The following is a 25,320-nucleotide window of genomic DNA, read 5'->3' as shown; positions in this document are numbered from 1 at the left end:
TTCTAATTTTACCTCTTCTTACAAATAGGGGGATGCAGTAATCACTGCGCCTGAATTCCTACTGGACAGAACTACAGAGATGTGACATTCTCTTTTGGTTTGTCACACTCTCCAATTCACTGCATTTACAGAATCTGTGTGGGCCTAAGAACAGTCAAGCATGAACCAGCTGGTCCAACCCGGGGTGGGAGTGGGGTGCCATTCCTGTCATGAGCCACTAGCTGGGATAAGACGTCTAACGTCGTCGAAGTTTTGGAAGTTCAAGTCTGTACTCGATAGATGCCCACCCCGAGGCCCCTGTCCCCAGCCTCAGCCTTCTGCTCTTTTAGCAGGCTGCTGAGAAAGGAGAAGTGGAACCCCCCAGGGTCATTAGAAAGTGGAATGAAAGGGGAACAGAAGTCCTTGCTGAGAGATGGGAGGGGTACACGTGAGCAACTCACATTTCTAGTTCTGGGCCCTGAGTCTCAGAAGATACCCAGGCCAGTCATGTGCCTTGTGCGGGGTTTCTGGGGGGAAATCACCATGCTACTATGGCAGGTTTTGGGAGAGACACCTCTGACTGGAAAGAAGCCTGCCTATATATGAAAGGCCAAGTTGTGGTCAGCTGCAAAGAAAACTGGACCCCAAGTTCTAGGTCTTAAGATTGTGACAGAGGGGTGATACAGGAGACACCTGCAGCAAGTGGTCTCTTTGTTGGGCCTGCTCTCAGAGGCGTGGGAAAGAGGACCAGAGCATGAACTCCCAAGTCCCAGGTCCTGTAGGGAGTTGGAGAGAGGGCAGCTCTTCATCACATGTCCCAGGCCACATGGAGCCTCTACTCTGGAAGAGAAGCCCCAATTTGCCATTTTGTTGGGAGACCAAAGATTAGGATTCCAGACACGGCACTGGAGGAAAAAAAATGAGTGTTCAATGGAGGTAGCTCCGGGCAGTCTCCTCAAACTCTGAGTCAGGGGCTCAGCCCAACCCTACTCTGGGGCATGCAGGGGCAATGGCTTCCAAGATGAGAGCCTCCCTGCTGCCCCCACCCCAGTGATGGCTGTGAGAGCCTCTCACAGACCAGTCACAAGGAGGCCATATTCAGGGGGCAGGTTTGTCAGGCCTCTATGAAGTTTAAGGCTTATCTGCCCAACACTGCCCTCATCCCGGAAGGTAGGAGACTCCTGGGCAGAAGCCATCAAATGAGGCCTCAAAGGAGCCAGAGCCACTAGCCAATGGGTTAGGACGTCCTGACAGGCAAGTGGCTGGCTCCTCCCCTTCACCACAGCATGGCTGTCCTGAGGCGGGTAACAAGAAATGACTGACTATTCTGAGACACTACAGGTTGGACCTGCAACAGAAGCCTGGCCCTGTGCTGTCTGCCTCGTTGGTACCCAGCCACTCAGTAGAGACTGTGGAGGTGGACAGGTTCCACAGCAGCCTTAGAGGAGACATCTGTTCTTGCTCCTGGGTAGTGCTGTGGGTAAGGCTATAATGCAGGCCAGCAGACATGTGGCCTGGGGACTTCTGAGAAACAGGTGGATATCAGAGGGAGAAAGGAAGCACACTGACTCCAACCAGATGTCCAAACTGAACACTATCCTGTGCAACTCAACCTTGGGACACTCCAGATGCACAGGTAGCAGCCACCCGATTTCCTAAGGGCATCTTCGGCAGGGTGTGGCAAAAGGCTGCCTGCTCCCTTGACTCTGAGGAGCTGACTTTGTGTTACTCAAGATTCCCAGCAAGGAACCTGGCCCATGGCATCCTGGAGACTTGGCTGTGTGGCTGGAGCAGCCCTCTGGGAAGGTGTACAGATGGGAGAAGCTGAGATCTCCCTGACTCCCATCTCTCCAGATCAGCATCTTGCGCTAAGCGCTTTCTCTAACTGCAGAGTGAACTGCTCCCGCCACCTAGAGAAAGAATGGGGTAAGAGGCAGGCAGGGCTGGGCAGATCACACGGAGCAGATCTGGGGAGGAGGGTGAGGGAGAGAGGTCTCTAGAAGTCGAAGATGGTTTGAAAAGAGACCAGCTTCCCAAGCAGGTGAACCAAACATGGGAAAGAGATAGACGCAGAATTCCCTTGAGTCTGGAGGCACGCTCCCTGAAGCCAGAGAGAAAAATCAGGTCTCAAACCAAAAGAAAGTGGTTTGTAGAATGTTCATGGGGAAACAAGGAAAGCCGCTTTCCAGGGCTGGTTGCTTAGAAAATATTTATTTAGAAAACTATCGCCTCCCTGCCCTTCTTCCTCTGTGCTGTAGGTCTTGGGCATCACCCATGACTCTCAAGGGCTGCTTTTCCACTCATGTGGGGTCCAGTACATTGGCTGCACTCCAGTGGGAGGCTTCAAGTCCCTCTGGCCATTACAGTTCTTGTGTTCAGTCCTTGTCCAGGCCTCTGCCACTGGGTCTCCAGATGGAGGTATGAGGGTAGGTAGCCTGGCCTCGGATGACATGCCCCTCCAAAGGCCCATGGGAGTGACATCAACTGGGGCTCTGTCCTCTTCCTGTCTGGAAGCTCAGGGCTGGAAGCGTGGTGAGCTGATGTGAGGCTGGTGGAAGGCATGGGCGCTATATACCACTTCGGGAGGTGAGGGGGTGCCGCTGGCCAGCACGGAGCACAGGGGCTCGTGGCTGCTCAACACGGATGTGAAGTACTTCAGCTCCTCTGTGAGTTGTTTGATCTCCTTGCGCAGAGCCGCATTCTGTTTCTCCAGGTCTTCACTCTCCTGGAAAGGGACAATCAGCATGATGGTGAGTATAGGGGAAGGTGGGAAGGTGGGTGGGGCAGGAAGGCAGTGCCGTGGTGGGTCAGAGTCGTTTTCTATCAGCACAGACACCAAGAAGGGCCACTGGGAATTCATGTGCACAAGAGGCTGTGTGCATGTATACACATGGGTTTGTATGGGTGCACCTATGTATGTGGATGTGCATAAATATCAGGCTGACCCATATGCAAACTGCTGATAGCTGTCTGTTTTGATGGATAAAAATAGCAATTTCATAGTCTGATCTGTCTCTTCCCTATCACTATAGCAAAACACCGGAGGCTGGGTGGTTTATTTAGCTCAGAGTTCTGGTGGTTCAAGGACATGGTGATGGAGGGCCATGAATGGTGAAAAAGTGAATGGGCAAGCAGGGAGTGTAGAAAAGAAGCTCGCGTGGGGGTGGGGTGGGGGATGGTGGTGGCGCACGCCTTTAATCCCAACTCTTGGGAGGCAGAGGCAGACGGATCTCTGTGAGTTCGAGGCCAGCCTGGTCTACAGAGCGAGATCCAGGAAAGGCACCAAAACTACACAGAGAAACTCTGTTTCAAAAACACCAAAAAAATTTAAAAAAAAAATTTTTTTTTTAAGAAGCTCATGTGTAATAGAAAAGAGAGGTGTAGAACAATCTCTTGTGAGTCTCTTTACAGTCCCCTTATGATACCTAACCCCGTCCCTCAGAAGTGAGATGAGCTGGGCATGGAGGCACAGACCTGTCATCCCAGCAGCCAGGGTGTGGACACAGGAGGATTGGGGGTTGGAGGCCAACCTGGGCTAGGAAATAAAGTGGGAGCCAGTCACTGCGTCTCTAGATAAATGAGCCTAAAGGGCTGGGAAACACCTAGTGTGCATAAAACAACAAAGCCTTCGGCTCAATTGCCAGTATACCAAAAGGGAGAGAGGGAGGGAGGACGGAGAGGAAGGAAAAAAGAGAGAGTGTGAGGAAAGGAAGAAACTGAGAAAGGCATTAATACCTCTTAGGGACACTCAACCCTTGCTGGCACCAACACCCCCAACACTGTTGCTTCACCAGGACCAAACATACACACAAGTCTGGTGCAGAAAAACCACGGAAAACCTCACCCAGGTAGAGGTGTGTGTGTGTGTGTGTGTGTGTGTGTGTGTGTGTGTGAGCTCACACTTGTGCTCTTATGGGTACATGCGCAAACATGCCTGCATGTGTGCCTCTAGGCTGAGAGTGGCAAGCATATAACCAAGAGAAACTGGAGATCGGGCCAGACCCTAAGAGAGTGGAAAGCAGTGTATGGAACGTTCTCTGCCGGTTTCCTCCACCCCCAACACACACACCAAGTCCTTGTGTTTGCACTTGGCTCACAAGCAGGGCTGCTTCACCCTCTAGGATGTTTAGAGCGAGCCTTTCTGAATATTGAGGCTCTACGATGGACTCGGCGTTCTATCCTGCTCCCTCCTGCGCACAATTGTTGAGTTTTGAAATCCTGTTCCAAACCATTCCCAAACCCTGGACAGTACCCATTAACACTCTGTGTTACTCTAAGTGTAAGCCTATGATGAAGTTTATAAACATAGGAAGAGATTATCAACAAATAACCATGGAACGGAACATTTATGACTACATACTATAATCGGAGTTACTTAAGACTTGTTTATTTCTGGAACTTTCCATTGAGAATTCTCAGATCACAACTGATAGTGGATTCACTAAAACCATAGGAGGGGAACCTCAGGTAAGTCCTGTGCTCTCCACCTCAGTATAGAAGCAGCGAGCACTTCGTCCGGAAATATCTTTCCGTGTTGGTAGGGGACTGCATCATTTACCAGCCGCCATGGCGCTCTGGTACATAGCAATTGCCGAGAAGCAATAGCTCCTTCAGACCATGGGATTCCCAGACCTGAGAGAACAGACCCCTGCTAAGTGCTGGGGCCTCCCCAGCTGGGCTCAGAAGCCACCTGTGCTGGCAGGCAGCTCTTATTTTTGCAGAGTTGAGATTTGAGGAGAAATTTCTCTTTTCCACATGTGTGTTGTATGCACACAGGTATGGTTGCAGGTGCATACATGTGAGGTGTGTGTGTGTGTGTGTGTGTGTGTGTGTGTGTGTGTGTGTGTGTAGGTCGGAAGGCGACTCCCCCTACACCACCTCGCACCTTCCACAGTTTGAGAGAGGGTCTCTCATTGGCCTGGAACTTCCAGCTGGCCCACAAGTTTCCAGAGATCTGTCTCCAGTCTCACCGTTGCAGAGATTCCAGGCACGCACCCCCTCACCCCACTTTTTATGCGGGTATAGAGAACCAAACTCAGGTCCTCACATTAGTGCTTTACTGACTAAGCCATTGCCCTAGCTAGCTCTGGAAATCCAAGCTTTTAACAGGTGTCCTGGGTCATTCTAATGACCAGGCAAGTTTGAAAATGATGGTGAATAAAATACTGGGTAAATAATTATATGATGTAAATAAATATATAATGCAAGTAATTATAAAATCTGCTTTAATTATCTAAACATGTATTAAATGGCTGCTTAAGTGCCAAGTGAACTTAAATGTTTGTTGACTGACTGGCTGATAGCATCAATTGTTGGCATGAGAACGTTGACTCAAAAGTATAGCGGTTAACAGATGCAAGATAACTTGACATTTAAAACTTGCCCTAAATGATCCATCAGGAGTGAGCTGCAGGCTGACGAAAGATGGGATTTATCACTTACACTGCCAATCATCTAAACCCAGAGCAGCTGTAGGTTTTTTCGTTTTGTTTTGTTTTGTTTTAAAGTGGTGGAGGAGCATAGGGCCCTGACCTCGCTCATCAAGCCGGCTTCCAGTTCTTTTGAAGGTCAGATGTGGCGCTCAGCCTCAGCCAGACATTATGCTTTCTGAGCTAACCGAGGCCCCTAGCCGGGCGCAAAGGAAACCCCCATTTCCAGTGTGGGGTAAGGGAAGCCAGAAGCTGGATGGTGGTCAGTCCCTGGCTGCTGCTGCTGCTGCTGCTGGCTGTGACCAGATGGGCATTTCAACCCTTTTGTCTTTTCGGGGTTTTTTTTCCTGACACAACCCAGAGGGAGGTCCGCAGAGGTCCGCAAGCCCTTTACCAGGAAGGCATTGCCCCTTTACTGAAAGGTGGGCGAAATGAATCTGGGGGGCGGGAGGGGGGGGCAGTGCGCTAAGACGGGAACTGGGGCCCGGAGTCCTGGTCCTTTCCTCGCCCCCTCTGAGAGTTTCCAGTGGTGACAGCATTTACTGTAAGTTCAGTGCTCTGAAGAGCCTGGGTAAACCCCAAGGCGGCAAGTAGGGACGGGACGGACAGGGTGGGCGGGCTCTGAGCTTCTCCCCGCCTAGGGGCAGGCCCAGCTTTTGGGAAGTGACTAGCAAGCTGTGAGGAGCAGCCTCCAGCTCTCTCCTCTGCCATCTCCTGGGCCTGCAGATTCCAAAGCCCAAGCTGGGGCAGGCCTGACTAATAAGCACTGCCTCCTGCCTCTAACTGTGGGGCAAAGTTTGTCTTGACCTCACAAAGGCCAACTGCTTCTTGCAAGAGAAATGTCTGTAAGCTCAGGCCCCTGCCCACACTGGCCACTCCCTAGAGGAAGATTCTGACTTGACTTCCCTTGAAGGAGGAAGTGGCTGATCTGGGCCCCATCCCTCTACCCTTCTGGGGGCAGCAGGGCCCCCTGAGAGGGCTTAGATAGCTAAAGGGACAGTTGGGGGCAGCTGTTTATCCAGAGGGACCTCAACCATACCCATTAACTTCCCAGTGTGGGCTGGGACCAGAACTCAGCGAGGGCATGGAGTGAGTGGGTGGGTGTATGAAGGAAATTTCCTCTACCAGGCAGGCCTCTGGCCACAGTGGGGAGAGCTAACCTGCCTCCTGACTTCACACAGCTAGCCTGATCTTCGCTTTTCAGAACGTGGTTTGGCCCATCTGGGTTCTCACAAAGCCTGAGCTGTCAGTGTGACCATCCCACCAGGAGGCCAACTGAGACCCGGAGCAAAACCATACTGCCTAGTTTCCTCAAATGCCTACAGGCTGGTGAGGAGAAAGTGCCACAGAGTCCCTGCACACATGTGTCTTCTCAGAAGCGTAGACGCCTCGAAAGGTGGGCCCAGAGCCGGGAAGGAGATCTGCGGGCCTCCAGCTGGACTCCTCTTCCCTGCCTCTCCTGCACTGAAGCCTTGATGGCTAGGGTGAGCTAGGGGCTCCCAGGAGCAAGGAGAAGACACGCAGAGACTATGACCCCACACAACATCACATAATACCACATGCTGAGGCGGCCACACCCCTGAAGCCACAGAATTGCCCACTTCCATCCTGCCACCCTGGAAAGGCCCTCCACGGAGGCCAGACTATCCTCCAACATGAGCCTGGTTCCGTGACAGTGGGTGGCTGGCCCTGGGGGGATTCACTTTCCCTGTTGAATACCAGTTCCTTCACTTGAAGACAAGATGATCCCCAACCTTTGCCAGATATCGGGTCCTCCAGGAAGCACTAGTGATGCTGGGGTAAGCCTGGGTGTCCACTGTTACAGGCTCCCCAAAACTTCCATTGGGCAGCTAATACTGCTAGTCACAGGAATGGGGGTGTCTCTAGATTCCCCTCGATTCTCCAATATTTCAGATTCCAAATTGGCTACCTAAATGTATTAGTAGACTAGAGCCTGTAACACCCCTCAGCTTGTGTGTGTGTGTGTGTGTGTGTGTGTGTGTGACAGAGAAGGAGTCTTATTATGGAGGCTAGCTGACCTGGAACTGGCTGTGTAGACCAAGCTGGCCACAAACACAGAGGTTGCCTGTCTCTGCCTCCTGATTACTACGATTAAAGGCCTGTGCCCCTGGACCTGCCCTTTTAAGTGTTGTGTAGCTATCATCATGTCTAATCTTTGTAACATCATTGCACAGTATGTAGCATCCCCTTTTACATCAGAGGGAAAAACTGAGGCACAGAGAAGTTAAGCAACACATTGGAGGTCACACAGCTTGTAGGCTGCAGCCCCTGCCTTGGGAACCTGTTAGAACCCCCGGAGCTACAATTACCCCTGCTCTGTTCACATCCCAGTGTTACCAGCCCAATCTCCCTTCCCCATGCTAATCTAAAAGCTAATGTTCACAACTCACCCTCCCTCACCTGTGGGGTCACCTGGTGCCACTTCTATCAAGAGCTGGGGGTGGCTAAGGAGGAGGCTGCCTGAGGCATGGGAACATTCTGGGAAATCCCCTCCTGGAGGGGCTGAAGAGGAGGTCACTCTGAGCTCCTGAGCAGTGGGGAATCCCCAGGCTGGTCCCTCAGCCCCAGAGAGCTGAGTTAGAAGCAGATTGGGAGCAGCTGGCACCTCCTGGCTGGGGTCTACTGTGTTCCCAGCCAGCTCTCGGAGGCGGCAAGGGCTTTGACCTTCCTGCATTTTCTTTGTTAAAAAAAAAAAAAAAGAAATTGTATTTTTCCCCCAGAGCTGAGGACTGAACCCAGGGCCTTGCGCTTGCTAGGCAAGCGCTCTACCACTGAGCGAAATCCCCAACCCCCTGAAATTTTATTTTATGTGCATGTTTACATGCATGTATGTTTGTACACCACTATGTGCCTGGTGCCTGTGGAGGCCATCAGAGGGTGTCAGATCCCCTGGAACTGGAGTTACAGATGGTTGTGAACTACCATATGGGTGCTGGATTTCGAACCCGGGTCCTCTGGAAGAGCAGCCCCTGCTCTTAACCACTGAGCCGTTGCTCCAGCCCCATCTCCTTGCCTTTACTAATAATAGCCATTTTCAGAGGTTGAAATAACATCGGTGTTTTTCCACCGCTCAAAGGAGTGTGCATACTACCATCGGCACAAGGAGATTCCAACTCATGTGCATTTGGAATTGGTCCCACCCTGTGCCACACACACATCAAGAGCAGGTGGTAAGTGGAGCCCACAGTTCCTGAAGAATGTTTCCAACTGAGAGGTGGACTGCTCCCCAGGAAAGGAAGGACTAGGCCTCCATCTGCCACCATTGCCTTTCATCTGAGGGGAAGAGTCACCACATACATACTGGGTTCTGGATCTGTCTTCAGCTCCCAGCCATCGGTAGCTGGTCAGTCACACCAGCCATGCCCCTGAGGCCCTGTCTATCTATAGTCATGGGATTGGAAGGCTGCTGCCTGGGTCTTATTTTTCCTCACAGTTTGAAAAACACTGGAGGCTGGCTCACTCAGCATCCTCCCCAAACACCCCACTGCTTTCAACTTTGAGAGACTCAAATGCCCAGCTTCCTTGTGTCTGGTGCAAAGTGTCCTCGAGCTTGTGAGTGTGTGTGTGTGTGTGTGTGTGTGTGTGTGTGTGTGTGTGTGTGTGACAGAATTATGACTGGTGATATGTAGGTAGAAGTACCGGGACAGGGGATTCTCTTTCTTCTTACAGGGTAGAGCCACTGGGCAAGGACAAATCCACTCTCCTTCAACACAGAATGAAGCCTGGAGGATCAGCAGCCGAAAAAGCTGCTCCGATCCTGGTAGCACAGACCAGAGAGCTTTGTTTTTTCTGCCTCTAACCTGCTCTTTCCATTCTGAGCTCCTTGCTACATGAGAAAAAGAAACTGCCACTAGCTGCTGCCTCCCCTTGATGGCCTAACTGCTTGTCGCTGACTGGACTCCAGGGAAGCCCACTTGGGGAAACAGAGAGCAGAGGCTTACGAGGTGCTGGGACAGAGTCCCTGGGTGTACATGCACGTAACTGACGCCACACTTCCTGCCGCATGCCCCCATGGCTTCTGTTTATCCAGTTTATTTCTGCCTGTGGCTCTTCCATCCATTTTTGGTGCCTCAGGTTGCTTCTGGCCCAGCGTCTGTCCATTGGTCCCTTTTCCCCAGATTATCTCAGCTTCTGCTCTGAGTCCTACTTTATCTCCAATAGAAGGGGCTCGGGCAAGTCTCCTGCATGGCTGCCCTACCCCTATCCTGAAGTCCCTTGCAGCATTGGGCTATTCCACGCTTCTCAAAGCACTTTTCAAGCTGTGTGATGAACAGCACCTCGATCCACAGGCAGACTCCACCGTCTGGATTCCACCCTGTGTCCTGGAGAGGCCCCAAGTTCATGTTCTGCATGGGGCACAGGCATCAAGATTTAGAAATACTTCCCTGATGAGCCCAGTGCTTAGCCAAATTGAGAATCATGTTCACTGTGGGTTTTTAACACCAGTATAATAGCATACCTAATCATCACTATTAAATTTATTTCATTAAATATATTTTTTCTTTTTCTTTCTTTCTTTTTTTCTTTCTTTCTTTCTTTCTTTCTTTCTTTCTTTCTTTTTTTTTGTTGTTTTTGGATTGTTTGTTTTTCAAGACAGGGTTTCTCTATGTTGCTCTGCCTGTCCTAGAGCATACTCTGTAGAACATACTGTCCTCAAACTCAGTAATCTGCCTGCCTCTGACTCCCGGGGTGTGCCCCACCACCACCCAGCTACATTAAATATATATTTTTATAAGTACATAAGACAAAGAATCTTAGAGTTGAATGGAAAGTTCTAAGTTAATTTTTTTTTCTAAAATACTTTGGAATTTTAACATAATATACTGTTGGTGACAACAATGTTCAGAACAGCTCTTAAAGTATTAAATTCATTCATTGTTATTATTACTGTGTGCATATGGTGTGTGTGTGTGTGTGTGTGTGTGTGTGTGTGTGTGTGTGTGTGAGGACAGGCATGCATGAGCCATGGGCAGGTCTGCAGAGGTCAGAGGTCATCTTTGTGGCGTCAGTTCTATGAGTTTCAGGGATCAAACTCAGATTGGCAGCCTATGCTGCAAGCTCATTCACCCATGAGCCTCTCTCTGGTTCCAGCACACCTGGTTCTTACGATGGAAAGGCAGGAGGTGTGAATCTGAGGGAATCTCACTAGTTCCTTTTGAGTTGGTAAGCCTCCCTCAGGGCCCAGGGAAGCTACCATTATCTTCATGACTTAGTTCCTCAGTGATGGGACAGCACTCAGTAAGTGCTCAGCAAAATCACATGGCTTACTTGCCTGCTTGGAATGTAACCAGACGCCTGTGAAAGTATCTACCGAGTAGGCATGTGACATTCAGGCTATTTGGTGATAGTTTTACCCAACATTCCAGCTTTAACAGCTTCTGCTTTGTGCCTCAAGGACAGTTACAAAAGAATCTCAGAGGTTCCTTTTTCAAAAGGCCCAGCCATGTAGAGAGTGGGAATATCCAAGTTACACTACTCTGCCACCACCTCGGCTCTGAACGTCATTTCCCTCACTTGGGCTTGACCCACCCAAGGAGGCCCCAGCAGACACAGTGGAAGGCCCTTGTGGAGAAGCGGCCAACTTAGAGTTCTCCTGAGCACGCTGACAGAAAAGCATCCCTCTCAGGGGGAGAAGACACCCAGGTTGATGTGTGTGTCAAGGCCGGGTTCTGCACTGACTAGCAGACAAACCTGAGGCAGATTCCTCCTTCCTTCCAGCTGGAGTTCCACTTTCCTTCCCGACAGAGAAGAGAATTCTCACACTGGCTCTCCAATTCCAGCTCATACAGCCTGGGGAGGCTGCTGCTTCCCACTTGGTGATAAGAATTTAGGTTCACTGGTTCAAAGGCCCTTCGCTTGGGAGGTCTAGGCCCAAGACGGTAACCTGATAATGTTGTCCTGATTAACTGACTGTGTTGTCAAACTGCCTTCCTGGTACTGATGTTGACAGCCACAGATGAGTGCTGTCCTCCACCTTGGCCAGAGAGAAGCGGCTGTCTGCTGTGGTCAGCAGTTAATGTCGAGGCCCATCACGGGTCAAAAGACAGGGGACAAGTGACTTCTGAGTGCTCAGCCCTAGACGGCACATCAATAACCACTCTAGCCCTTCAGCCAAGACTCAGGGAACTCCACAGAAGAGGGGCAGACAGAACGGAAGAGCTAGAGGATGGGTAGGAGAGCCATGAAACACTCTCTTCTAGATGGGACTCGGCCACTAAACTCAAGAACTCACGGCAGCTGGCTTTACCTGACAAGGTCAGCGAACAGTCCGACAGCAGCATTAACTGGACTTTGTGGATTAAAAAAGAATTTTTTTTTTTTTAAAGAGAAGACATGAGTCGGAGGAAAGGGGAATATGTTGGGGAGATTGGGAGGAGAGAGTCGGGGGAGGATGATCAGTAGGCGCTGTTTAAGTGTATGAAATTGTCCAAGAATTAATCAAAGATATTCTCTTTAAAAAAAAAAAAAAAAAGTTGGAGAGCAATCCCCAGCCTGGATTAGAATGGTCTTCATACTCCACCTTCCCAATCTGGATCCCCACCCCCCTTCCTGCATATCTGATCTGTCCCTGTCACTCTGACTCTCTGTGGCTCCCTGTCCTCCTCTGATGCCTCCAGTGACTTTCCACCCCAAGTCTCTGTCATTGGTCCCCTCTCCCCAGATCTTCCCAGCCTCCTCTTCAGTTTGCTCGTGATCTCCAGTCTCAGGGCCTGGGGAACGGCCTCCCCCATCACTGCCTTCACCCTGTCCCTAATTCACTTTCAACACTGTATTGCGTTTTCTTCGAAGCGTTTTGTTGTTGTTTTTTCACAAGGTGTAATTAATGAGATCCTGTATTTGTCTGGTTTCTGGACCGACAGTGGATGTTAGACCTGTGAAACCAAGGGCTCAGCCTTCCTTCCTAGAATCCCAGTGCTTCAAGGAGCCACACAAGCAGGAAAGTGGCAAATACTCGCAGAGTGGATGGAGTGCTTCTGCTGGTGGGTGCTGAGACTCGGTCTCCCTTTCTGGAGCTCCCAGCTAATCGACAATGAACAAGAGGCATGTTCATGTGCCAGCTGAGTCCTTCCGGGTGCCAAAAGTCGCCTTTGGTCCTAAGAATTTGGGCCCTCTGCTTGGCTTTGAGCTTTATCATTTCCTTTGCGTTTGTAAGTGATCCAGGTTCGCCCATGTTTCCTGGGATGGTCCAAGTCCACCTGCTATTAGGGTCTGATGTTTATTTACTAGGGTCCATTTTAACTCCCCAAAGTGCTCCAGTTTGAAGGGTAAACTGCAAGGTCTCCTACGAAAACCTCACAATGATACCTCTCCCTCAGTTTCCTTCAACTTTGATCACTTTTTTTTTTCCTTTGGTTTTTCGAGACAGGGTTTCTCTGTAGCTTTGGAGCCTGTCCTGGACTAGCTCTGTAGACCAGGCTGGCCTCGAACTCACAGAGATCCACCTGCCTCTGCCTCCTGAGTGCTGGGATTACAGGCGTGTGCCACCACCACCCAGCACTTGTTTTTTAATAAATAAAATAAAGCAAAACAAATAAAAACATATAGTATACCTATTAATTAATTTGAGATCAGGTCTCACTATGTACCTCTGCTGGCCTGGTCCTCACTATATGGAATAGGCTGGCCTTGAAATCACACGGATCCATCTGCCTCTGCTTCCTGTGTTCTGGGATTAAAGGCATGCATCACCATGCCTGGCCTTAAAGAGCTTTTAAGATGTAAAAATACCCATGAGCCTAGTCCCTAACACTTTTTTTTTTTTTTTTTTTGTCTATTTGTTTTGTTTTGGTTTTTTTCTTTGTTTTTCAAGACAGAGTTTCTCTGTGTAGCCCTGCTTGTCCTGGAACTCGCTTTGTAGACCAGGCTGGCCTTGAACTCACAGAGATTCACCTGCTTCTGCTTCCTGAGTGCTGGATTTAAAGGCATGCACCACCACCACCTGGCATTTGTGAAGATTTCTTAATGCCATCTTACTGGTACAAGTTGTCAATTTCTAATGATGAAAAAAGACCATCTTAAAAAAATAAATAAAGATGACCTTTTACATCCTTTAAAGCTAGCCTGGGTAGCTTTGTGATACCTTGTCTCAAATTTTTTAATGTAGAGAGGAAAAAGACCAGGAGTATAGTTCAGTGGTAGAGTGTTTGCCCTGCATGTATAGGCCCTAGGCTCAATCCCCAGTACCAGGGGAAAAGAAAAATGTATGAGACTCAAAATGTCAATCACCCTGAGGTTGAGAAACCCTGCCTCGATGCGTATTGTTTTCGTCATCAGAAAAGAAAATTTAGTTATTTTCATTTGGCTAGGAAAAATGTGCGTAAGCTTTCTGTACACAGTCTCTGCCCACTTATTGATAGGCGTTTTGATGTTTTTCTTTCAAAAGATGTTCTTTCTTGGTACACATATTAAATCTTCATGTATTTAATTTTATAATGCAAATATTTTCTTCAAAAATATCATCAGCCTTTTGGGTTCCTGCCTTTACATCTTCTCAATAAAGAGGTATTTAAAGTCTAGGTCTTTCCTACCTTAACTCCTCTTAGGGTCTCTTGCTGTTGTCGAATGTTCTAGAACTAAGGAGTCTTACTGTGCAAGCATTCTGGCCATAGGTCTACTTCATGGCTTACCCTTTGCAAAATGACAGATGGGAACAGCAAAACCAAACAACCAAACAACCAAACAACAACAACAACACCCCTGCACCCCCCCCCCAAAAAAAACCCCAAAGCTCAGAAAGCTTTGCATAAAGCAGATGCAGGCTGGTAGGGGGGCAAGATCTCGGGGTCCTTGGGTATCCCTAAGAAAAGACACTGATTGGCTCACTGGTAACATGACATTTTGGTCTACCCCACCCACCCCCCAGGTTTCCTTTTTAAATATTTTGATCCTGTGAACAAGATAGTATAGCCACAATTCTTGGCATTTCCTCTAGAAGCCATTATGTGAAGCCATGGTGAGACCCTCTGTGGAAAGACAAACTGAAAGGACCTTTGTAGTGATATACTATGTACCCCAACAAAACTTATCTGGGGATCAGAGGACAGAGTCAGCAGCCACTTAAAACTTCTTACCTCTACAAATCCTCATATTCCTGTCTCCACTTCCCTAGTGCTGGGATTAAAGGCCTGCACCACCACTACCACCACCACCACCACCACCACCACCACCACCACCACCACCACGTGGCTCTGCTTTTCTTTTAGACTGGTTCAATCTCTTGTAGCCCAGGGTGGCCCTTGAACTCCTGATCTTCCTACTTCCTCCTCCCAAGTGCTGGGATTAAAGGCGTGTGCTACCACTGCCTGACCTCTATGTTTAATATAGTGGCCAGCTTTGTCCTCTGATCCCCAGGTGAGCTTTATTGTGATACGCAGCAATATATCACCACAGACCTTTATCCCATGGACCAGTCCACTCCTGTGGGAAGCAGGGATCACACTGAGGAGCCACTGAGGATGGCCTCCTGAGGACACCTGTTAAACAGGGTAGCTGTTGGCTTATGACCTGGCACCCACAATCCAGTTTAGACAGGCATTGTTCAAGTGTGGGTACCTCCCAACCCTAACACACCAACCCATCATCCTTGGATAAGCAGTTGGGGTAGTTCAATTGCCTTGACCTGTTCTTCCTCTACTCAAAAAGCTGACATGCAAAGACTGGACCTATTTCTGATTGCTTACACAGCACGTATTCATCATAATAAAACTGCAAACTACCAGGAGTGAGGCAATTACCCAAGCCCAGTCACCCACGAGTAACCACTATCAGTATTTTGGAGACTGTGCTTCTAACCCCCCAACCCACAGGCTTTACATTAGCAGATGGTGCTCAGCACACTCCTCAAGACTTGCTTGTTTAACTCACTTCAGTCTCATAGACATCTTTCTAAGTCAACAGACATAGATCTCCACAGTCATGTCGAGTACCAATCTCAAACTCTATTGTATAAATGGATCACAATCTGATCAATACCCCATTCTTAAACATCTACCTAATTTTACGGCATCCATAGTGTTTTCGGTCCACAGACACCCATGCTTCAAGCATCCTCATCTATTATCTTTGCCTTATAGGTCTAAAAGTGGAAGTACTGTCTCCAAAGTTTATTCTCATGTATAATATTAATGCAATGCAACCTTCTAAAAATGGATACATGTATCACATGTGTATATATGTGTGTGTATATATATATATATGCATTCGCACATGCCTGTGTGCATGAAAGAGAGAAAGAGAGATGTGTGTGTGTGTGTGTGTGTGTGTGTGTGTGTGAGAGAGAGAGAGAGAGAGAGAGAGAGAGAGAGAGAGAGAGAGAGAGAGAGAGAATGAATCTTTACTTTCTTGATGAAGCCTAAAGATGAGCTGGGAAAAATAAGAATTTTGGAGGGCATTGCTTAAACAGTAAAAAATAAACACCTAGTGATCCAAGGAAGATAGAAATAGTGTGTTTAGTGGTTAGGAAGGAGTGCTCTGAAGTTCAAGCTGTGTAACCTTGGGCAGATTACTTAAGGATTTTTTTTTTTCCCTGATCAAATGCTATATTGCTGGTAGGGCACCAAATGCACACTACCTGACCACGGCCAGGTGTGCAGTCGCCACACTCTTTAAAAAAAATCAGAGTGATAGAGACACCAGAGAGGCGTCTCTTTTCCAGAGATGATTCACTGGCTTCATATTGCACTTTTAAAAGGTAGAACTAGCCAGAATCCCTTCGTATTTTATTCTTTTACAGACCTTTGAATTCTTTATGCTAATAAACCTTAGGGCACGGTCTCCCAGAATCAGACAAAGAACTGTGGGACCCTGCCAAGCCATCTCAGCATGCCAAGAGCTCCGTCTTTGGGAATTTCTCCATTATCTAATTTTCCTCTAACTTCTCATTTTTCACGGTATTAACTCAGTTTACATACATGATTTTTCTGTTTTATGTGATATTAAACATTACAGAGGTCTCTGTCCTGAACCGTGATGAGATTCCTTCAGGAACCCACAGCAGCCAGTTACCTGGCTCACCTCCTTTTGAAAGGAGCACTGGGTACTCTGGTTTCCAGATCTGACATCAGCACTCAGACTAGCTTGCTTCAGGTCGTCCTCGGGACTGGATCTCATGGGCCAACAGCACCCTCTGGGATGACTCCACTGACCACCTCCCACCACCTCTACTTTGAGCCTTCTTGTGAGCAATGTTCTAAATTAATCTCCGACATTGACTGGAAGGTCCCTATGCTGCAAGGTGCCAGAGAGCCTCCAGCTGTGACAGGTGACCTGCCATGGGAAAACGGCTTGCCATCCCTTCTAGTGTTTCGTCTCATACCATGGACCTGAGGGTCACTCAAATCTCAATGATCGTTGCCCCTTGAAAGGACAGAGATGAAAAGGGATTAAAAGTGCAAATGATGCCCCTCTAGTCTCACAACTTCAGTGTGACTTTTTGGAAATAGGAAACATCAGTAAGTTTGGATCATGCATTTGAAACTTGCGTGTACACTTTGCTCAAACAGATTTAAAAATGTGGTTCGGAGCTGGGCGGTGGTGGTGCAAGCCTTTAATCCCAGCACTCGAGAGGCAGAGGCAGGCAGATCTCTGTGAGTTTCAGGCCAGCCTGGTCTACAGAGCGAGATCCAGAATAGGTCCAAAGCTACCCAGAGAAACCCTGTCTTGAGAAAAAAAAAAGTGGTTGGAAGTAAACTAGATACTATATCCACACTTTTCTTACTTAAGAGTCTGGGAACTTAGGGCTGGGACAATGGCTCAGTGGGTAAAGGTACTTGCTGTCAAGCCTTACGACTTCAGTTCTATCCCCAGGACCTCCACAGTGGAGGGAGAGAACTAACTCCTTAGGTTGGCCTCTGACCTCCACACATGGTGGCATGCATGCACCTTCCCCCCATAATAAGCAAACAAACAGACAATAAATAACTGTAATCTAGAAAATTTTAAAGAGGAGCTGGGCAAATGGTTAAGGGCATCTACTGCTCTTGCAGAGGACCTGAGTTCAGTTTCCATCTCTATGGCTCACAGTTCCGTGGGGTCAATACCTCCTTCTGTCTTTTGTGGGCACTTGTACTCATGTACTTGTGTTTATGTGTGTGCATGCATGTGAGTGCACACACACACACACACACACACACACACATGCACACACAGACAACTTTAAAAAAAATAAAACTATGTTAGAAAAGGAAATGATAGTTTTTCTATGTTGAAACACAACTCATTTTAACAGTTTCATAATGGTCCACTCAGAATAGACTAACTATCATTTATTCAACCACCCTTTTTAAAAAAAATAACTTATTTATATTTATTTATTTTATGTGCATTGATGTGAAGGTGTCAGATTCCTTGGAACTGGAGTTACAGACAGTTGTGAGCTGCCATGTGGGTGCTGGGAATTGAACCCGGGTCCTCTGAAGGAACAGCCAGTGCTCTTAACTGCTGAGCCATCTCTCCAGCCCCTCAACCACCCTTTCACTGATGGATATTTAACTAGTTTCTGGTCATTACAGATCAGTGGTAGAGCATCTGCCCAGCCATGTACAAGTCCCTGAGTTCAGTCCTAGGTACCACCAAACAAAAACAAAAACCAAGAGGAAAAAAAGCAAAACCTAGCAGAGAATTGAGTCATCAATGGTGTGCTCCTGAGCAGATTCCTAGATGGTAAAGTGCTGGGAGACAGGGAAGGTGTCATCTGAGGGGGCCTGGTCACGCTGCCGTCTGATGGGCTGTAGCCACTGGTCCTGCTAAGGGAATGTGATGCTCACTCTCCTCTCTCGCTTGGCCGTTTCCTGTGTCAACATCATCTTTCACCCCATCACCCTAACTGACATTTTCCTGAGGAGGCCTGCCACATCTTCACATATTTAAGTACATTATATTTCTCCCTTTCTCTAAGTTTGTAATTACTGTTCATTTTTCTGTGAAACCCATCGCTTTCCTGGACAAAGAGCTTTCACGGATGCAGTGAATGCCTTTTTGGCTCCCAAGCTTTCTAGATAATCTCCTCCCAGTTCTCCATTCGCCTTTGATTTTGCATATAGTATTTTGAACTATGTAGACTTTTGAGATGCGGGGGGTGTCTCACTATGTAGATGAAGCTGGTCTCAAACTCACAGAGATCCACCTGCCTTTACCTTCTGAGGGCTAGGATTAAAGGTATGTGCTACCATGCTCAGCCATTTTTTTTTTCTTTTTTGGTGTATGTACAAATCATATTTGTATAGCAGTATTTTCCTTTATGATTTTCTATTTTATTTGAATTTTTTATGCCAAGATACATTTTTAAATCTCATATTTCCCCCTAAGACGTCTTTAGTTTCCTTGAAAAATATTTATTCTGTCCGTGTGTTGTATAAGGAACGAGGGACCCAACCTTTTGTTTCCTCAAGTAATTAGCCAGGTGTCCCAACTCTATTTACTGAATAATTCAACTTTTCTGACTGGGTGGAAATGTCATACTTAGTAGTTTTGTGTTTACGTCTGTGTCTTGGAAATCATCACATACATTTCATAATTATGAACAGAACCACAAATACATTTTGTATGGCATCAATCAATGCTGAGATCATTGTAACATGGTTGCCACAGGAGGCTCCTCCCCACCTCTGTCATTTGAAAAGCAATCAGTGCACCATGCTTGATGACAGAGCGAATATTCAAAATGCTAAATGGTAAGCATCTTATACTCTCACAGGAGAGGCTAGGCTCTGGGAGCTTTAAGGCAGATAATAGTGCCAACGGGAAACATTAAGAAGACACTGGCAGCCTGGCATATGTGAGGCTAGGACCCTAAGATGAACCCCATGTGTCCCTTAATTGATATAGTCCCAGTAATCCATAAACCCTGATTTTCAAATTCTTGGTGGATGAACCCTGTGGCCAGAAGAAGGTTCCAGAGCCTTGCACGTAAGGAAAGGAGTCAAGGGCAAACTGAGACTTGGAACTGAACTCACCAGAGGCAGCAGGAGCTTTTCTCTCTGAACCACACATGTATATAAGAGGGTGATGGAGAGGGGAAACTGTCAGCAAGAGGTCTCGTGGAGCTCAGACCACAGCCAAACTCTCTGCATGGTGGCAACTGTGTGTGGCTTCTGAGAGCTCCCACCCGAAGCCACGGAGCTCTAGGTTATAGTGACAGCAGTCCACAGGCTTGTGGTGCAGCCCCTGAGACCTGTTCATTGGGCAGAACATGAAAGCATGGTACAGTGCTCCAAAGAAAGGAGCGGGAAAGAGTTTAGATACAAGGAAACTGGGGTGCTATGGGGATTGAGACTGGGGCATGGACATGATGACCCCATGACCCTATGGACCCACAGAACACCAGAGATTACTAGACTGCTGTCATAACAGGACCATCATCTAAATATCTTGGTTCTGCCTCTTGTCTTCCTAAGACAATTTGCCAGCTCAAGGACCTCCCCTGAGGGGCTGGGCATAGACCAGAGGGCTGAATTTACAGGGAGGCAGCCTGCTGCTAGAGACAGGGAGACTCTCCCGCTCCTGTCAGGAGGGAGACAGCACTCTGCTACCAGAAGTGAGCAGGTGTGCACTGGGGGACCTTCCACAGGAGGGGTGAGTACTGCAGAGGACTCTCGGGCCTGAAATGTGTCTGAGCTTTACAGCTGTTAGGAAGTCTCTCAGCACTGAGATTCGGTGGAGAAAAAGTACATACATGCACACACACACACAATACACATACACAATATACACACACACACACACCACACATAATAGTACATATATACATACAGGGAAAATACATGTATGCCTTTATGTATAAAAGTATACATATGTACATGTCTATGCCTGCTTAATCTCAGTTTTCATGCTTCTTATACTATTATTATACCTCTGGTTGCACTGAATCTTTTGAGTATTTACTGCACGCCAGGCACCATACCCAGTGTTTCATCTGCATTCTCTCCATAGTCAGCAGTTCCTGCCATTTCCCATTGAGATAAGGGCCCGAGTCTAAGGCTCCTGAAGAACATACCTGGGCTCAGTCACACAGACAGCAAACAGCAGAGTGGCCATTCGAGCCCGGCCCTCCCTGTACAGAGAGGCTGCACCCAGCTTTCCTCTTTTAATATTGCAAACTCACAAAGCTTGTAGGTGCTTGTCCACTCACCCAAACAAAGAGGGTCTTGTCCTATTTTAAGTGTGGCTTTGTTGCTTTCAGGACTATTAAAGAACCAGACTCAGGTGGGAAATGTCAGCTTAAAATTAATGAAACTGCTGTGAGATTTTAAGCCCTGCGGGAATCGCTGGAAGTGGATGGGTAGCCGGGGTAGAGATTGAACACCCAGACTGCTGGTCTCATTCTGCACTGACTACTGTCTATTCTTTTTTTTTTTTTTTTTTTTTTTTTTTGTCAGTTTGACATGTATTGTCAACTGAAAATGGTGTTAGCATGAGAGTATGTTAAGTACCTATCAAGCAAAACATAAACCCAGCAGAGAGGTTCAGACATCCCATTTTCGGTTTCTTTAAAGCTAAAAGAAGAGCTCCCCCTTTTTGACTTCTAACACCACGTACTACTTATTCTTTTGTTGGATGTGTATGTGCGTGTGTGGTGTGTATATGTATTTGCTTGTATGTGTGAGGCCCAAAGCTGATGTCAGTGTCTTCTTTTCCAATCACTTTCTAACTTCTGTATTGAGTCAGGATCTCTTGCTGAACCTAAGGCTTGTTCTTTTGCACTAGCCTGGCTAGCCAACCTGCTCTAAGAGTCTCAGTTCCCACTTCGCATAAACTGGAATTATTGCAGGCTGACAGGCCCATTAGGTCCTCTCTCTCTCTCTCTCTCTCTCTCTCTCTCTCTCTCTCTCTCTCTCTCAAGCAGAGGCTCTCTATGTAATTCTGGCTATCCTGGGAGCTCACTCTGAGGATCAGGCTGGCTCAAACTCACAGACATCTGCCTGCCTCTGCCTCCCGCCCATTTGGCTTTTATGTCGGTTCAGGGAATCTGAACTCCGACCCTCATGCATGCATGACAAGCATTTTTGCCCCAGCCCCATATTACTGATCCCTGACAAGGTTAAAGCAGTCCATCACCATGCTAAACATTTGTATCATCACCTAGTTGGTTTTGGTGTTTATTGCACTTTTACCATTGATGGAAACTTCTAGACTATTAGCAATGTGGGAATATTTTAGGAGAAAGTACAGGAAGAAGGATGCGGTGGAGAAAGAATGGTTGAGCAAGAACACAGTGAACGGGGCAGACTGTAAAGAAGGAACAGGTTGGGAGCACTGTGGCCAGCAAGGACTCAGGGTCTCTGGCCCAGGCTGTGGGCCTCCCCGATGGGGCTGCAGCTCATCTCCTCCCTGCTAGAAGAGTTTGAGACTATTGGCCACTCAAGCAGGATGGTGACTGTCCCAGAGAAGTGCCCAGAAATTGTGTCTTTCACAGCCCCTAGATACATCATTAACAATGGGAAACTCAGCACAGAACCTTCATGATGTTCAGGGAAAGAAAAAAATAAGGGCAGCATCATTGACCCTTTGCCCTCAAATGCAAGGGCATTTGGGTGGCAAACAGGCTGCCTTCTGGAGGGCTGAGATGTGTGGTCCTGAAAGATCGGCCATCCCAAAGCCCAACTTCACATCTACCTTTCTCTGAGCAGCAGTATTTTGCTCATGTTGACTCAGGAAGGATGGCGCTCTCTCTGCTGTCCCTTTCTGAACAGGTGATTCTGTCTCTCATCAAGTCCCGAGGCTGCCAGCATCCCACTCATGTGTGCCCTTGCACTCTCCTGGGTTAGAAAGGCTCAGCCTCTCTGCTACTGAATGTTTTAATGCATGCATAGGAGAAGAGAGACTTTCCTCCCCACCTCACCCCTGCAAGTCTCATCCTGCATTTACTCTCCCTGAGTGCATCGTTCCCCCACAGCAGCAGCAGCATCAAAGCTGGGTCTCACAGCCCCACTGGTGTGGGATGCAGAGCCTAAGGTGCAAGAGCGTGCTCAGAAGGCTGGGCACTCACCAAGTGCAGGGTGTCGGCTTTCTGTGTCTGCCTCTGCCGGCTCTTCTGGGCAGCAATGCGGTTCTTCTCCCTCCTCTGAACTTTCCTCACATCGTCGGAGGAGTCCTAGGAAGCAGTGATAGCAATAACTAGTTAGGTCCATCCCTCTCTTCTAGCTGTTAGAGAGTTCAGCTTGCTCCTTCCTTCCTTCCTTCCTTCCTTCCTTCCTTCCTTCCTTCCTTCCTTCCTTCCTTCCTTCCTTCCTTCCTTCTCTACCATCCATCCCCTTATTTACAAAAAGCCTGCGCCCAAAGACATTTTCTTCAGCATTCCCTGCTACCCACCCTCAGGTCTCCCATGGTCTTCTTTTGATCAAAAGCTACATGAAGAAGTGAAGAGAGAGAGATTGAGGCTTCAGAACGGCAGCTTTGGGAAACAGCAGTTAAGACAATGAAATCTGTCCGTCACCTCTGCTCTCTCCAGAGTTGCTCTATCCTCATGTTCTCTCTCCGGGGTGTGTGTGTGTGTCTGTGTGTCTGTCTGTCTGTGTTTGTGTGTGTGTGTGTGTCTGTCTGTGTTTGTGTCTGTCTGTCTGTGTGTCCCTTCTCGGCGGCCTTTTTACTGTTTTCTTTTCTTTACAAACTTGGATGAGCATCCACTATGCGCCAGTCTCTGTACAAGCGCTTTCAGAGACGCTATGATCCAACTCCCCAGCTCTCTGAGCAGGTACAGTCATTTCTATTTTACACAGGATGAAGCTGGGGGTCTCCACACTGGTCCCTGAGCTCATGGCATCCAGGGGTATGGCATCCTCTGGTGCCGATTCTAAAGCCTGAGAATCTCCACCAGCAATTTTCTTGTGCTGTGCCCTTGGGCAGAGCTCCCCCTGCCCCCCCCCCAGATCTCTCCTTCTCTCGTTCATCTCCTTCACTGTGCAGCCGTCTTGAGACCTTCCCAGTCCTGAACATGATGCCTGCTACAAATGTGGCACCAAAAATAAGTCTATGAGTCGAGGTGGAGGCCGCCTGCTTTAGTGAGCTACCGGTAGGGGCTTTAGAGGACAAAGTGCTCTTTGGGTCCTCTCTACATATGTCCTATAGAAGACTGGGGAGGTTAGCTCCAGCTTTGACCCCTGATACTGCAGGTCAGTGGAGATGCTAAGAGAAGCCCTTTGGCAACCCCTACCCTGTCAGAGGATTCACAGATCCTGGGGCCAGGCCCTGATTCCCCTTCCTTCTTTATTCAAAACTTCTAGGTCATTCTAGCAGGCAGACATTGGGTTAGAGAGAGCAAGGAAGCGCTCTTCCCATAATGCCACAGGGGACTAGGTTACCATGGAACTGTGAGTAATTTCCTCCCTAAGAAAAGTATGGTACCATCTTCCAGGCAGTTGAACCGCTCTGATACCATTGTGAGCAAGGGGATGACTATTTTCCTCTAGAGGTCTTCACCAGTAAGGCTTTTTGGTTAGGGGCTTATGGTAGATGTGGTAGCAATGATCACTTATGACAGATGTGACAGGGGATGGTTGCATACTTTTATTTTGGTTGCAGCATTTTGCAAGCCCTCTGGATATGTGTAAGGCAAACATTCTACCATTGAGCTATAGCCTCTGCCCAATATGTGTACTAAGGAAAGTATGACTTTTTTACATTACTGAGATGTAGAAAAGTTCCATCCGTAAGTCTATCCTGGATGAGGAGAACCCTCCAGAGCAAGGGATGTCATGAATGTGGTAGAGAGAGCTTCAGGAACTACGAGGTGGAAAGGGCATCCCATTTGAGGCATCTCTCATGCTGAAGCATCTTGGTTTGGTAGTCAGTCAAGACTCTAAGAGTCCCAGAATCCTTCCCTCCTTCCCTGGTTTCCCGGAGCTGATTTTAGCTACTGGTGCAGGTAGGTCTCCAACAAACCTCCACGGCCACTGCCTTCTTTCTGCTATCTGGAAGCCACAGGGAAAGAGATCCGGGCTGTGGCTTCAGCATCCCTCCCCAGTGGCTGTTCTTGTCACAGAGGCGGTCAGTCCCTCGGCAGGTAGATGTAGTCATCCTTCCCTTCCTGTCTACTTTGGCTTTTATTGTATTTCTCTTCTTCCCTCACCTCCGTTCTGTCTGCCCCCCCCCCCCCCCCCCCGGCTCTTCCTGGAAAGCTACAGATCTAGGATTTGGGTGGAGTCTGCCAGCAGCCTACTGGAACATTCCTCTGATAGCGGTAGACCCCTTCCACTAAGTTCTGTGATAGTCACCCTGCCCCTTGCTTCCTAGAAAGTTTCACTGTGGGAACCTAAAGTGTGGCAGAGATGAGGTGTACTGCTGGGAATGGAGGAAGGGGGGGCTTGTGGCGGGATGAAGGCATTGCCACTTGTCCCTCCGCATAGCAAATGCCACATCTAGAGTCTTGTCAGAGAGCACCCTGCCAAGTAGAGAGCTACTTCCTTCCCCACAGAGCTCCCCAGGCAGAACAGAGGAGTCCGGCCCTCTTCCATCACCCCAGGGTATTCAGAAGGTAGGGGGTGTGGGGGTACCTGCTTGCCAGGGGGAGGAGAGCGGCTGAAGCTGGAGTCACTGCTGTCGGAGCTGTGAGGCATGGCTGTAATCTTCCGGGCTCTCCCACAAAACGTCCCAGATGCCTCTGGGCGATCTTCTCACTAGCTGGCTCCCCTTCCTGACTGCTAGGGGGCCACCAGCCTTCCACCGTCCACAGGCGCCTCCCCTGCTTGTCCAGCAGCCACCTCCAACAGACCCCTGCGTCCTTCTGTCTCTGGGGTGCAGAGGCACTGCTCCCCAAAGGGACATCTCGCTTACTTTGGGGCTTGCGCACACGCTCTCTCTTGTGGTTTCTGGTAATTCAAGCTGGAAGTCACATGGGCGGAAACGTCAACAAGTTAGAAGGTAGTTAGAGAGAAAATACATATCTGGGAAAAGACCA

At 48.4% G+C, this 25,320-nt stretch overlaps 1 protein-coding gene across 1 annotated transcript; it reads right to left on the bottom strand.

Annotated features, from left to right (window-relative positions):
• Positions 1–2,413: 2,413 nt before the first annotated feature.
• Positions 2,414–25,199, bottom strand: Batf (basic leucine zipper ATF-like transcription factor). Its single transcript, XM_036205541.1, has 3 exons — positions 24,917–25,199; positions 22,414–22,518; positions 2,414–2,704 (listed from the first exon to the last, which is right to left on the bottom strand). The coding sequence occupies exons 1-3, from the start codon at positions 24,977–24,979 to the stop codon at positions 2,495–2,497; spliced, it is 378 nt and encodes a 125-aa protein (XP_036061434.1). The 5' UTR covers positions 24,980–25,199; the 3' UTR covers positions 2,414–2,494.
• Positions 25,200–25,320: the final 121 nt, after the last annotated feature.

This window comes from Onychomys torridus, chromosome 14 (genome assembly GCF_903995425.1).
Source record: "Onychomys torridus chromosome 14, mOncTor1.1, whole genome shotgun sequence".
NCBI classification, from domain to species: domain Eukaryota; kingdom Metazoa; phylum Chordata; class Mammalia; order Rodentia; family Cricetidae; genus Onychomys; species Onychomys torridus.
This window is presented reverse-complemented; position numbering and strand designations above follow the sequence as displayed.

Bases quoted from the DNA above. Each gene is read 5' to 3' on its own strand.
- Batf (XM_036205541.1), bottom strand. From the start codon at position 24,979: ATGCCTCACAGCTCCGACAGCAGTGACTCCAGCTTCAGCCGCTCTCCT. The intron at 22,519-24,916 runs GTACCCCCACAC...ACTGCTTCCTAG, and splicing joins CTCCTCCCCCTGGCAAGCAG to GACTCCTCCGACGATGTGAG. The intron at 2,705-22,413 runs GTGAGTGCCCAG...GTCCCTTTCCAG, and splicing joins AAGCCGACACCCTGCACTTG to GAGAGTGAAGACCTGGAGAA.